The 14628-nt window shown below is 35.3% G+C and overlaps 1 protein-coding gene across 3 annotated transcripts in view; it reads left to right on the top strand.

Annotated features, from left to right (window-relative positions):
• Positions 1–14628, top strand: part of Pisd (phosphatidylserine decarboxylase) — a 33716-nt gene that overhangs the window by 2331 nt on the left and 16757 nt on the right. For 2 of the 3 annotated variants that reach the window (XM_065357805.1, XM_065357804.1), the window contains one exon: positions 2538–2692. In XM_065357805.1, the coding sequence (XP_065213877.1) occupies positions 2538–2692 (155 nt within the window). Of the gene's footprint in view, positions 1–2118; positions 2272–2537; positions 2693–14628 lie in introns of those variants that run through there. The other variant, XM_065357806.1, reaches the window with a different exon arrangement.

Here is a 14628-nt window from a genome sequence, read left to right as displayed (position 1 = left end):
TTGAAATGTGAAGGTTATCGAATTGAAGAGATTTTCGATTACACGCGGTATTTCAGACATATATCTACCTACCTAGTACCTACCTACCTACTTGCTTAAAATTTTGAGCCGAGTGCTGGCGTTAAAGAAAATTAGGTTCCGTATTTTTAGTTCCATTAGTTTTCGGATTACATTGCCTACGTAATATTGGTTAAATTAAATCTTAGTAATAATTTTTTTGAAACCCAACTTCAAAATAGTAATTACTATTATCTTATCAGTAAATTAAAATTTTTCCGCGAACATGAACTGTATACAGAGAAATACGATATTTAGCTATTTTCTTGCACATTCTTTTCGCTTTTTCCTTGGATTTTTATTTCATTTTTGAATGGATTTTATTTTGCTTCTTATAAGTTTCTCGTGCTGGGAATGATTGTATATTTTCGTAGATATTAGAAACCAATTCTGAAAAACGCTTTTACGATTTTCCGTTGATTTGAAAATTTTTGCTAGACGTTAAGAGTCAGATCAATCTATGAATATGCACATAAGAATGTCTATAGTTCGGACGTAGAAGTCGAACATTTTTAGATAGGTAATGGGTAGAGTATAATGCATTTTGTTAGAAAGTTCTGATCTGAATTTAATTACGTTGAAGTAGGTAAGTTTTTGTGTACCTACTTCCTATGTAGATCAAGGTGAGAATGTGATTGTCTTATTATCCAATTTAAAAATTAATGACAAAAGGGGAACAGATGCGCCGAAAAAAAGATTTATTAACGATCTGTTGAGGATGACGTCATGCTTTTTTTTGAGTTGACAAATTTTTATACTATTTTTTCGAAATAAAAGTACGACGTGAAAAATTTTATTCAAACAGTCGTGTTGAAAGGTTTGATTACCCCATTAGAACATTTGAGTATTTGCTACTTTACCTTCATATTTTGAAGAACGAATTTCCTGATATCATAATATTGAAATTTTACTCAAAATTTTCGCAATTTATGCAAAAATCGTTCAAAATTTAAAAAAAAATGAATGATGTGAAAAAGATATAAAAATTGTGTAAATTGTGAAAAAAAATCATTACTGACCACGAATATGATGTAAAATGACATTAAAATTTGATGAAAAAAAAAACAAAAAATTATTTAAAATCTTGGTAAAACTTTGTTGAATTGGTATATTAAATTCGTAGAAAATTATGTAAAAGTTGATCGAGTCCCAATGAAGTTTGTTTGACGTGCAGAAAATTCGTTGAAATGGATTTAAAGTTGATTAACCGTCCTGTAAATTCTCCTGAAAAATGTATTCTTTGTGCCATGAATTTTTCGAGAAGACTTCTAGTATTCCATTGCCATTCCCATATTTTTTGAGAGCTAACTCGAATCAGAAAATAGTCTCTCTCTTGAAGTTCCCATCTTATGAATGGTTCAGATTGCATCTCCATTTGAAGACAGAGGCGAAATTACTATTTGGTGGGGGAGGGGGTCCCACTCGAAAAGCGGAAAATTTTCGAACATTGATCATGTTTCGTTTGAAATTAGCTTTTACGACTTAAGTGAAATTATTAGAAAACTTTGACGATATATCGACTACTAAAATTGGTAAATTAAGTGAAATTTTTTTTTTTAAATGAAAAATTGACTACAAAAATCAATAAATTTCATGATTTTGGCAAAATTAGCCTTTGAGAAATTGTCCTAATGTTTCAGTGTTTTGAAGAAAGTTTAGAAATCGACTAAATTCAAAAAAATTCGTGCTTAAGTATTGAAATCGGCAAAATGAATTCGAAAATCTGAATTTGAAGATTTAAAAATATGAGAAGATCCGCTTCGTTGAAAATTTTGCTGAAGTAAAGGTGATTGCGTCGATTTTACTGTAGGTTCTGGAAAATGTTCCGTACAAAGTTTTAAAAATATCAAGGGCGGAAAAATTGACAAAAATGAACGTAAAATTTGCAAATAAATAAAGCACTCGTGACATGTTCATCTCGATCTACGAGAATGTAATGTAGTGTGTTGTCGAATGATGATATGAAAGTACATACGATACATATTTAATGAATAATTCACTCCCACCACCGATACCATTATCGTAATTATAGAATTAGTGATAAATGTCCAGAATAATTGTTACTGTATCAAAGCTGTGCTCTTCTGACTTGTTAAATTTCATAATACCGACGTTCGGTCGTCTACGATAACTTAGCTACTAGCTAGTTGGCGTTGAAACGAATAGCTGTCATGTTATGCTTGTTAGTCGGCATTTCGTTAGGTTTTATTATTTGTAAGTGTCCACAGTATAAGTACATACGTTCTGTGAATTTTTCATTTCCTTAATTGGAGAAAAGAGGGATATGGGTTATTTCAATGGTGGTGCAATGATGATTGTTTCGCGATTCAAACATAATAAATTTTCAAGAAAAAAATTTCGCTATATAAAAGTTTATTTTGAGTGATCGTGATATAAATTTTATTTAATAATTTACAAAATATATGAGGAGAAAAGTTGAATTTGCTGGTGTTAACGTGTGGTGTTTTCTTTCCGGCCAGGTACTAGCGCCGGATGGAGGCGATGGAGAAGATTGTGGCGAGGATGGATCGTAATACCGACTGGAATCGGTGTATCGGTGTTTACCGTATTACAGTGGCGTCGTCAAAGTTGGAATAATCAACCTCAGAGTACAAATTCGACTAAAAATTTTCAAGTGAGTACTTTTTTTCATACTTGTAACCTACAAGTGTAGTTGGTATCTTATCTCGAATAAATGTTAAATTGCGATTAAAGCAATCTTACCGATGAAAAAATACTACACATGCTTCGTGTGTATCTTACTGTGTAGGAGTTGGCGATAGAACATTAGAGGGAAAAATGGTATTTCCGAGTTTTTTGAACTTATTTTGATGGGTATAGGTAATTTGGAATTTATAGCGTGCCCTTGGTATTTAACTTGAGATCTTTGCGCAATTTTTTTTCCCTCTGTGAAACACTTTTTGGCTTGAGCGGTTGTGTCGCCAGTCGCCAGAGGTGGCTGGTGTACTGTACTCGTATTTCAAATTTCAATGAAATGAAAAGAAAAGGGAAGAATGGTTCGTCTGTTTTTAAAGAAGTTGTTCGAACCTTTGTACGTGTGAGAAAAGAGTACCTAACTGTTTACGCGAACGTTGAACTTTTACGGAAGTACCAAAAAAAAAGATTGTACTACTCGTGTAGATAGTGTACTTAATTGAATAAAAATTCAATTTTTGTGCTTCCCACTTCGTTATTTTCTTTTCAAAAGTTACTTTTGGTTTTTTGTTAGAAATTATTTCTTTGGAATAGATGTTTTCTAGATCGTTTGATCAAGTGATATGATACCTAATTGATCTGTTCCCCCTTTTTTCTGACAATATTAATGTATAAGCTGCTCTCCGTCTTCATTAATTTTTTTTTTTTTTTGGTCAGAATTACAATTAAAAAGGATGATTGTTAGATTCAAGTTTTAGTGATTCATGATTATGACCGATGTTAAGATGCACTCGATGTTTTCAATTCCAGTTTGGCGTCGTTATGACTCTCTAAATTTGAAACAGTCAAATTTCTTTTCTTAAGAGTATAATTTGACGGAATTCATGGCTTCCTCAGTAAAAAATTTTAAATAACTGATTTTGGTAATTGATGACTTTTTGCCTTCCTGAAACAATGAAATTTGACTATTTCAGATTTAGAGAGAATGAATACTTGTCGACAAAATATTTTACAAATTAGTGCTGCAAGAATCGAAACCGAAATTTTATTCGGTGGGTGTGAAATTGGAATCCTACTTAAGCTATTTTTTTAATTTTTAGCTACGTTCTCAAGATTTTAATCTCATTTAGGCAGGCACGTACTTAAGTTTTTTTTTTGGGCGTTTAGCTCTCTTTCCTTCCCCTAGTCCTGTTACCGAACCAAAAAAAAAAAAAGAAAAACAATATAAATTAAGTTATTCTATCTTATTTGTTCGAAAGCTTCAAGCAAACGAGAAAAAATAACTTACTATGCGAGATGTATTTTTTTATTAGAATTAATGTCAAAAAAAGGTTTAGCTGAAATAATACATCTATTTCAGCACAAGAGAATCATAAGTGCTCACCCCGTTAGAATAGATTATCTCACCCACGCGCTGTAATGGAGAAAAGTTAGGTGCGTAACGTTGGTTCGGGCTTCGTTCATTCAACTGCTGAAATTCCTCATCCCAATTTAAAAATTCTAGAGTCTAGAATTTTTAAACCATTTTTCGGAAAGTGTTGACTATTTTCTTAAAAAAAAAAAAAAGTGATTTACCCATAGTAAAATTTCCAATCCTGATAATTTCGGATTCAAACGAAACTTCTCACCATTTTGAAAAAGAAAATCGATGTTGATCTAAAAATGATATTCGAACTCGACAGTTGACAATGTCGAATTAGTAAAAAAAAATTAAATTGACATGTCACAAGACATTTTCACATAATGTTCAAAGCTTTTTAAATTGAGTTTTAAAGGCTGGAAACGTATTGAGGCCATTGAGTGGGTTGCACGTTAAAGAATAAGTGAAAATTTGAACTTAGCTCCTGCGAAAATCCAACGTAGCATTTGAGCCATGTTCAATGGTACCTATTGGTGGGGGGAGGGGATCGAAAGAAAGAGATCAATTATCTCGAACGCATCGCTTTCTAATTAATAACGATCAATATGTTAGGTACTTCATTTTTCCAACTTTTTCTGAATTTCGAACAAATAATGTATTTTTCACTGTACTTTAAAAAAAATTAAAATCTAACTTTCCACTTTTATACTCATCATGAAAAGTTCAAGTTTTAGCTCTAAAAGTTCAATTTTGTGTTGATTTTTCAATTCCAATTTCCGATTCCGAATTTTCTATTTTTTCAACTCCCACGAACAAAAAGTCTTTTGAGATGGAAGTCTTCTCAAGGTTTAGCAGTTTTACAAGATATCGATACCGTTGAACCTGGAAATCATGAGGGCGTCCCCCAAGTCTCTAGAGAATCAATACGGAATTGCAAAAATCGAAAAGAAAGCATCACGACCGAAGATTCCTCCTCCCCCCCCCGGTCCCCTGTAGTTGTTAGCCAGTTTTCGTGAAGACGATTTATTCAGTTTGGATTTCGAAAAAAGCTTGGTATGGTGTAGAATGTTTGAAAAATTTGCCGAATGTTCCAATTCAAGTGTTCATTTTTTGAGAAACGAAATGAATGTGTGTTATAAACTGAGAAATTTTTTTGTTTCTGTAAATATAATGATATTATGTACCACTCGGTGATACTTGCATAAGCTGAATACTCTGAGAATATTACTTACCCCGGCAAAAGGCTATACCAATTATATCACACAATAAGTAAAATGTAGTCACGTGTAAGACACTTTGTATTAGACGTAAAAGAATAAACACAATTAAATACCTTTAGAAGGTTTATATGTATCAACACGATACTTACACTTAAACTAATTAAACAATAATTAAAACTAATATTATACGCTTTCTTGCCAATTATGGCTATAATACACCACCGAGATTATACCGCGTCGACACGTCCGATCACTACGTACCTCAACAATATAACAATCGGCCGCAGCGCCGCTCCGTGGGCTTGTAGCCCTGTGTCGCGACGCGTGATCAGTGTTACCAACACATATACTTAATCCTATATAACCCTTACAGGTCCGGCATATCTCCCCTCTATCATATGCCCCTTCGTGGCTTTACTCAATGAGTATAACCAGTCGTGGAAAGCACGGATCAGAGAGAGAAAGATATGTCGAAGCTGTAAGGCTGGTCCCTGTGGGAGCAGTCTCTGCCCCTCGTGGTGTTCCACTGCGGGAAATTCGAGGCAGAGTAAATCCAATTTTAGCCCACTGTGCACGTAGCAATACCCCCGAAGCTCCCCTTCGCGACCCTGCACCACCCGCCATCGCATCCGAAGATACGAGCAGCGAATAAGAACAGAATACGCGAAGTTGAAAACATCGGGTAAGTATGTACTATCTAGCGACAGATATCAAAAAGACAGACATTTTCCCTAACCTAATAATTTTTTCAAACTCCCAAATCGAAAAGGATAGACGAGACAAAGTCGAAGAAGCGAACCGAAAGTTGGATGCTGTGCATCAAAGTTGAAGGTACTTGTCGTCTACCTGTGGTAGTATGTCGTGTCGTAACTCGAGTGTGAAAAAATTACAAAAAACTTAGAGCTTCTAAAAATAAAACAAAAAGTTTACAAAATACAATAGAAAATAGGACTGTATCGATGCGTCGTGAATACAAATCTTAAAAATAAAACAACTGTCCAAAAATACGCATCGTAAAACCATTTGTCAAATCTTACAAAATAAAACTAAATCTAATCAGTTCTTTCGAAAACAAAATTATAGATAAACAAAAATTAATCAGTCTGTGACCGAATAAAATTACATGTAATCAAATTATAACAACCATCACAATAATATCAATCGAAAAAAATGCAACGTAGCGGAATATATCGAACCAAAATACAGATGATTATCGTCGGATGTTAAAGTTGACTTCTTCGAATACAGATAACGACGTTGAAAACGTTGGCGGAATGTTACCTCGCCTTGGTTACGATGATGCCAAGTCAGTGGCGACTACGATGATACTTCGACGATTGCTGTTGAGAAAGTTGATTAATAAGGTACCCTGTGGGTAATTTTTACAAAATGTCAATTTGATATCGCTGTGCGAATAGATAAGAAAGTAGTTCGACTCGATATTGAAGATTTTTTCTTCGTAGGTACATTTAAATTTTATTTAAGGTCGTTGTATTCCAAAAGCTCCTGAGATTTCTCTGAACGTGGCTATCGGTATCGATGGTCGTTTACGTATTTGTCCATTTATTTTCACCGTCGTTCTTATTTTGTCTCCACGTCTTGCGACTCGAGTTACCGTGATGACATATCCGTCGTTGCTGGCGATTTCCGGTTCGTTGAAGATTCGAAGTCTTTGCATCCAGTTTAAAAACGTTGCAATTCGTATAAGTCTGTTCGCGTCTCCAAAATCACTGATGTAATCGATGTTGATCGTCGCCTCCTGTCGTCTTTGACGGACTTCTAGGGTAAAGCTGTGGATTGCCATTTCGATTTTCGTTGTGCGAATTTGTATAAAACTGTCACGAAATTTTATCACGAAAGATAGGTTGAATACTCGCGTTACGTCGCAAATTCGCGTGAGATCACTCGGTGTACAATTTTCGATACTTTGTATCACACGTAGGTTAATTTCTTTGAAAAATACGTCGATTTCGATTATTCACGAAAAAACGTTCGAAATACTCTCGTTTGTCTTAATTTCACTTGAAGTTATTTTTCCCTTTTTCCCTCAAAGGGAATTTACCTTATTTTAAGGGAAAAATTAACTTCGCGAATTTTCATCCGAATTGAAAAATTCCAACGGCGTTGGATGAGTGCTATATTCAGGAGTAAATGAAAATTGTCTAGAAAATTTTTTATGCAGATTTTGTTAAGTAGGTATGATACCTATTTAGTCGAAATTTCGCGATTTTTCCGAAACTTTTTACGTAGCGTCATTTTTTCGTAGGTCATTAAGCTTTTTCTTAGCTTTTTCCAATGTAATTCGTTTTTCTCGTCTTTCCGCCATGTCTTGGCGTAATTTTTCGTGATTTTCTTTTTTCTTTAGTTTTTCAAGTTGTACTTGATCTCTTAGGTATTTTTTTATTGAAGCGTCACCTACGATCTTACTTACGCATATGTTTAATTTTGGTCTCATCTTTTTTGATAAGTTTGAGTAATTTTCAATGAATTTTTGTTTGATTTTGTGTTTTTCAGCTTCATTAGCCTTATCGTAGACCTCTGTGGGTTCAAAGTCGAGATCTCTTTTGATCATGTTTTCTATTTCCTGTTGTGAAGGACGTTTTAAGATTGAAATTTTCTTCAGCTCCGCATTTTTGCTGTGTTTTTTGGTCTCGTCTTTTGAGTCTGATTCAGAGCTACTGTCTGACGATGCGTCGTATACTTTTTCTTGTTCAGTTTTTAACTGATCTACGTCATCGTCGTCTGTTAGCGACATTATGATCGATTGACCGTCGTCGCTGCTATTGTCAAGCTCAGATTCGTCAGAGGAGATTTCAGTTTCATCCTTGATTAGCTCACAAGGATCTGGTGCAAAATAGTTGATGTATTCTCCATCAGTGTAGTCGATTACGTCGATAGCATCTACGTCTATGACGTTTAGTGTTTTCTTAAGTTTTTTAGGCTTTGTAGGGCCCATTCTTTGCCTGTAAGCGGCCATGCGTTCTGATCGACGTAATTTGATTCCACTTGTGGATGGTTGGGGATTTTGTGTCCCTGGATTTTGAGTAGTTGTGGGTAATTTTATTTCCTTTTTGGTAGGGTTTTTTACCTCTTTGTTTTTTAATTTGTCGTCAGTCTTAGGTGGTTGATTCGTAAAATTCGCTGCAAGTTTTACTCGCTTTTTCTTTTTAATTTCAGCTTTTTTAGCTTCATTGTCTGATTTTTCTTGTTTACGCTTTTTGTATAATTTTTTGCGTAGTTTTCGAGCTTTTTGTGCCCCAGTTGATTCGTCTGTCGAATTTTTGTCCTGAGTACTCTCTTTTTCCTCATTTTGTGTTTGTTTGGGCTGAAGCTGCGCTTCTAATTTCTTTTTATTACGTAATTGAAGTCTTTGCTCTCTAGCAACGTCAATAAGTTTTTTTATGACCATTTTTGATCCTTCGTGGAAAATTTTCTTTTCCGCATCAGTTGCTAATGGTATACCTTGAATTCTTTCAAGCATGTCCTCTTCCGAGTCAGTTGTTGATGATTTTTGATCATCATGTTTATGTTTGTTTAGGAAGTCTTTGATTTTGTCAATCATTTTTCGTTGATCAATGTATGAATGTAACTTGTCGTCTTTTTCCATTCTATCGATCTCCTTTTGGGTTAGGAAAAGAGTGAGTTGCCTTATGTTGGCTACACGATTGATGTTTGAGTCGTCTGTGGGCTCTAGTAAGTAGGAATTTATTCCTGTACGTTTTATTACTAGGTAGGGACCCACTTTTTTAGGGTAAAATTTTTCTCCAGTACACTTGTCCTTACTGGATTGTTTGTGGTTCGTGATTAGAACCATGTCTCCTTTTTTCAAGATAGTGGGATCAGGATGCTCCTTATTGTATTTGTATTCTTCTTCAATACGTTGTAGTCTACGCCTTTCGCGTATGTAATTCTCAATTATTTGAGAAGGAGTCATTGATTCCACTTTGGATTTTATGTGTTCAGTCGTGTAGACTGCTTTTTTTGCCAATTGATCTGCGATTACGTTTGTGTACTCGATTTTGCGAGCATAGACGTGTATAAACTGTACACTTGTGAATTTTTTCACTAATTCCAAAATTCGTTCAAATAAAATTTTGTGGTGTACTGGCTTCTTACGAGAATTAAGCCAGTTGTTTTGTTGCCATCTTGTGACAGTATAGTTTAATGCTTTGATCGCATAATTGGAGTCCGAAAAGCATTTTACTTTCTTAAAGTTGTTCTTTAACATTGTCTCTAGTGCGACTATAATTGCCTTTAGTTCGGCATAGTTATTAGATAGACTAAATTCACCGTCAAATTCCAATTTCTGTGAAATATTTTTTGTACTGTCAGTTGAAAAACAAATTCCAATGCCTGCTACGGCGTCTTCGTCTCCATTTTTGGAGCAGGCTCCATCAGCTGTCACTCTCGCATAGCCGTCTGGATCCGAGTATACATCCTTTTCAGGGATTAATGTTGTTTTGTGATTTTGTTCGATTGTCATCGAAGGTAGTTTAATCTTTGCTAACTTATGTAACAACTTTATCAGTTTATGTTTAAAATCGTACTTGGCCCCTTTGTGTGGCATTTTGTCTGTAATACAGTCTTGGATGCCCCAGGCCTCATTTGGTTTAAATCCAAATGGACCTGGTGTATTATTTATTTCGTCTTCAATTTCTTGAACGTATGTGTGCCACCATATATGTGTTGTAAAAGGATCGTGTAATTTATTGATTTTAGTCCGGAGTTTGTCTCCAATAATCCGCATCGTTCGTTCAACCGACGACGATTGTGGATTGTAGGCATTCGTGTGTGCCACTTTTATATTCCTATCTTCCAGCAGGTTGTACCAGTCGTCATTGATAAATTGTTTCCCATTGTCTGAGATTACTTTCTTAGGTTTAATACCCTTTTTGTCTATCCATTCTAGGATTGTTTTCATCTCTCGACAAACGTTTTCTTTTTTGATTTCTGGCATCGATCTTAGCCAATTTCTACCCGTGAAAATGTCTTTGGCTACTAGTAGGTATCTAGGTGCCCCTTGTATAGCTGGAACTGGTCCATAAATGTCTACAGAGAGTACCTCTCCCATTGAGTAGGCTTCTATTTTTCCGAATTCAAGCACTTTTGGCTGAGCGTAATTTTTATTGAGTTTGCATATTATGCATGCATTAGTGATTTCTCGAATGTAATCGAGTGATTTTGGATGGTAATAAATGCGACGAAATGCTGCGTCTAATTTATTTGCACTAGTGTGGCCATAGGCAGTATGTAAAAAATCGACTGTGTCATAAAAGAGTTCTGTTGGCAAGTAGGGAACGTATGTATCGTCATCAAGTCTTTTCATAAGAATTTCCTTTTTCTTTACAGTGTCTTGAATCTCTTCGTCTGTGTCGGATTCAGTACGTTCTCCGATATTCGTATTGCATTGATTTACAATTTTGTATCGGTTTAGTAACCGTTTCTTTTTGTCTAATTCTTTTTTGTTTTTCACAGGTATATATTCCTTCATTATTTTCATCATTGCGATGCAGTTTTCATCAGTTTGTTGATATTTAGATATATTTGACATTTTGTCGAAAAGTCTTGGGACATTTTCGTCCAAAAATTTTAAGTCAAAAGTAGAAATCATCGTTTCGAAATTTTTTATTTCAAGTTCAGGTGCTTTCATCATATAGAGCATCCTATTTGATTTGGTCATTGAAAATTGTAGGTCAAAGCAGTTGAGCATTGTAATCCAATATGCTGCTTTGCGATGCGTTTGCATCATGTCTCTGTATTTATTTATTGTGGCTAATAGGTTTTTCTTTACGTGAATTACACGTCCAAATACCCACATTTGTAGGCGTTTAAGTACTTGGACTAGCGCCATCATATCCTTGTCAAAAGGTGTAAAATTCTTTTGGTGAGCTTCGAATGCGATCGATACAAATAAGCATATATGCTTTTGTTCGTCTTCTTTGTCTTTATTTGAGATGTAAAATAGAACTGCGTTCATAGCATCTTCACTTACGTACGTATCGAGGTATAACTCGACGTCAGGAGGTGGTGGCTTCAGTGTAAAATCTGCACAGAATTCTGTCTTCAGCTTTTCAAAAGCTTCTTCTTGGGCTGGGCCCCACAGTATTTTGCCATCTTTAGCACTTTTACCTACAGTCAAGTTATAAATTGGTCGCAATAATTGCATGTAATTTGGAATAAAATTCCTGTAAAGACCTGTTAGTCCAATTAGTTGTAGTAATTGTTTTACTGTCGTGATATTAAATTTACCTTTTTTGTTTGTATGTTTATCCACAAATTCCATAAATTTGGTAACTTTATCCTTTTGTTTGGAAATTTCGTCTTTGGATATTACAAATCCTAAGTGCTCCGCATATTCGCGAAAAAATTGTGTTTTTGTAGGATTTAATTTCAGTCCGTTTTCACGAATACGCTCGAATACATGGAGTAGTCTCTTTAGTGTTTCTTGGAATGTAGCTCCAGATACCTTCACGTCATCGACGAATTTTGTAATTCCTTTTTGGTCAGGAATAACTTGGTTCATCATGTGGACGAATTCTCCACTTGATATTTTTAAACCGTAAGGGAGTCTGCAAAACTCGTAAACTTGTCCGCATACTTGGAACGCTGTGAATTTTCGTGAAGCTTCATGTAGAACAAGTTGCCAAAATCCTGACGTAAAGTCAAGAGTACAAAAATATTTGTCACTTGTGTTCTCGTAAATTATCCATTCTATCGGACTTGGTTCAGTGAGTACTTTTTGTAACACTGCGTTTAATTCGTCAGCGTCTAGGCATAAACGTATGTCTCCAGATTTTTTAATTACTGGGGCTGTGGTGTTTATGTAGTTTGACCTTGAAGGTCTTATTATGCCTAATTTCAGCATTTTTGATATTGCTCGTCGTAAAGATTCAATTATCTTTTGTGAGGGTCGGAATTTTTCTCCTCTCCATTTTTTCAAGTCAGGTTCTTTACCGTCATTTATAAATTTGAATCGGACTTGTTCGCCCTTGTATTTACCAGCATTAAAGCTGAAAATGTCACAATATTCTTCTAGTTCCTTCCAAGCATTGTTTGCTTCTTCAAGAGTAATCCATCCCTTAACTACGAGATTGTTTAAGTCTATTTTCATATTTTTCTTGTAAAGCTCTCTGGCTTTTTCTTGTTCGTGAGCCCAGTCTTCATCTAGGTACTGTGTATGATTTTTTATCATTCGTACTGTACTATGTACATTTTGTGGACATACCATCATGTTTTTCACTGGTAAGCTACCATAACCAAATCTAGGTGTTAGTTCAAAACGTTCATCTTCTGTGAGGAAGGGTATTGTGAACGGTATACCATTCTTTGGGTTGCAGATAGCTCGTTCTTGACCATTTTCACAGTCAATTTTTATACCTAAGTATCTTAGTGATAGTCTACCAATTATGACGCTGTATCCGTCAGTGTCTAGTATAAAAAATGGCATTGTTAGCATGTGGTTGCCTATGCGTACACATACCTCTACAATATGTGTCATTGCTCGTATGATTTTATTATCAGCTAATTTTAAGTTTACTGGGTGGTCCAGTTTTATGTATTTGATCCATTGAGGATGCTCTCTTGTTAGGTAATCTACTACCGGTTTTGTCATTGCATTGGGCAATGCCCCCGTGTCCAGCTGAGCTGGTATAGGTACATTGTCTATAAATATGGGGATTGCGCAGTAGTAATCTTCTGTGTTTATTGTTGGTCGTTGTAAATTTGTTTCGTGACGAGCTTCACTCTCATTTGTTTTCATAAATTCTAAAATGTCTAAAGCTTTTTGCTCTAATGTCAATTCTATTTTTTTGATTTGATTTGGATGTTCTTCATCCTCGTCTGGCTCATATTTGGATATTTTGATCCATGGATCGTCTTTTAAATTGTCTACAAATGATAGTTGTACATCATTTAGGTCCATTATGTCAGGCATCATTAATATTGCCTCATTTAATCGATCATTTGGTCTCATTTGTGATGCTTTTGTCTTCGTAAATTTCTCGATTTCCGAGGTTGTCTATTTTAATTTTTTTCATTCCAAGTATCGAATCATATTCGTAATAGTCATAGTGTACAATTTTGTCCGGTGGTATAGTACCATTCATGTTCAAGGATTTTACCTCAAATGTTTTTATTTCATTTTCAATGTCAGTTTTATCGTCATCTTCGATTTGTTTTCGTTCTTCTAAGATATGTTTCTTTGATTTCGGCTTCATTGCCGTTTCTGTATTATAAGGTTTTGAAAGCTGTGCACTTTTTGTAGGTGGATCGTAAATTATTCTTACGAATTCGGCTTTTCCGTTTTCTTGTGATCGAAATTCTCTTCGCATGTATTCTCCAGTAGCTGGATCTATGTCTACTTTTTGGGCTAAAACAGCTACCAAAGTTTTCATCATGTTGCGATTAAGTTGTATTTTGTCTTGAGTTTTTTGTGTACAGCATTCGCTGAATTTATTTTCTCGTACGTAGCTTATTGGTTCTTTCAATAGACTACCTGTTTTGGGCATTTCTTCGCCTGAATCGTCTATATCTAGCAATATTTTGCATAATAAGTCCATTACTATGGGGTACATCGCCATGTCAGGATAATACCTGTCGTATGCTTGACAATAGTGAAAAGTAGCCTCAATTGGCATAACCTCTCCGTTGGGTGATTCTTCGGGTTGAATGAACCATCCTTTTTTGTTACTTTCGACTGTTTCAGTGCGTAAGAATTCGTAAGCTATTTGCTTATGAAATGTCACTCTAGGGTGGTCGTCTGCTATTTCTTGGAACATCTTACGATACTCTTTGTATCGATGTAGGCTCGTGCCTTGTTCACCTTTCTTCGGTGGTTTTGCTATTGGCATTAATAGTATTATTCGTTCCGCTCCTTTTTCTAGCAGTGCGTTTACGATTAAACGTAATTTGTCTTTTACCATTTCAGTAGGCGCATTAAAGTGATTAAATTCAATTTGTCCTGCGGACAATATGTATTTGGCATTTTTTGGAAAGTTGGTTTTGCAAACTAGTTTTAGTAATGTTCTAATGTCAATCTGGTCCCTTATATATTCTGGTAGTTGTTCGGCTCTGCGTACCGTTCCTCGTCTTATAAAGTGTACGATACCGTCGCCTATCCATATATAGTCTTCTGTGAATGCATTTTTTTGCATAATCGGTGGAGGAAGCATTTTGCTAGACGAAGCCTCCGCGTCGCCTAGCTCTACTTGTTTCCCGTAAGTTTGTCAGCTTTTTCTTTTTCTAAACGTTTCTTCTTCTCCTCTTCAGTTTCCTTCTTCGGAGGAGGTAAAATCGTAATTTGCGCTTGTGTTTGCGCGTTCGTTTGGTTTAGCGCGT

Source organism: Planococcus citri, chromosome 3, assembly GCF_950023065.1.
Source record: "Planococcus citri chromosome 3, ihPlaCitr1.1, whole genome shotgun sequence".
NCBI classification, from domain to species: domain Eukaryota; kingdom Metazoa; phylum Arthropoda; class Insecta; order Hemiptera; family Pseudococcidae; genus Planococcus; species Planococcus citri.
This window is presented reverse-complemented; position numbering and strand designations above follow the sequence as displayed.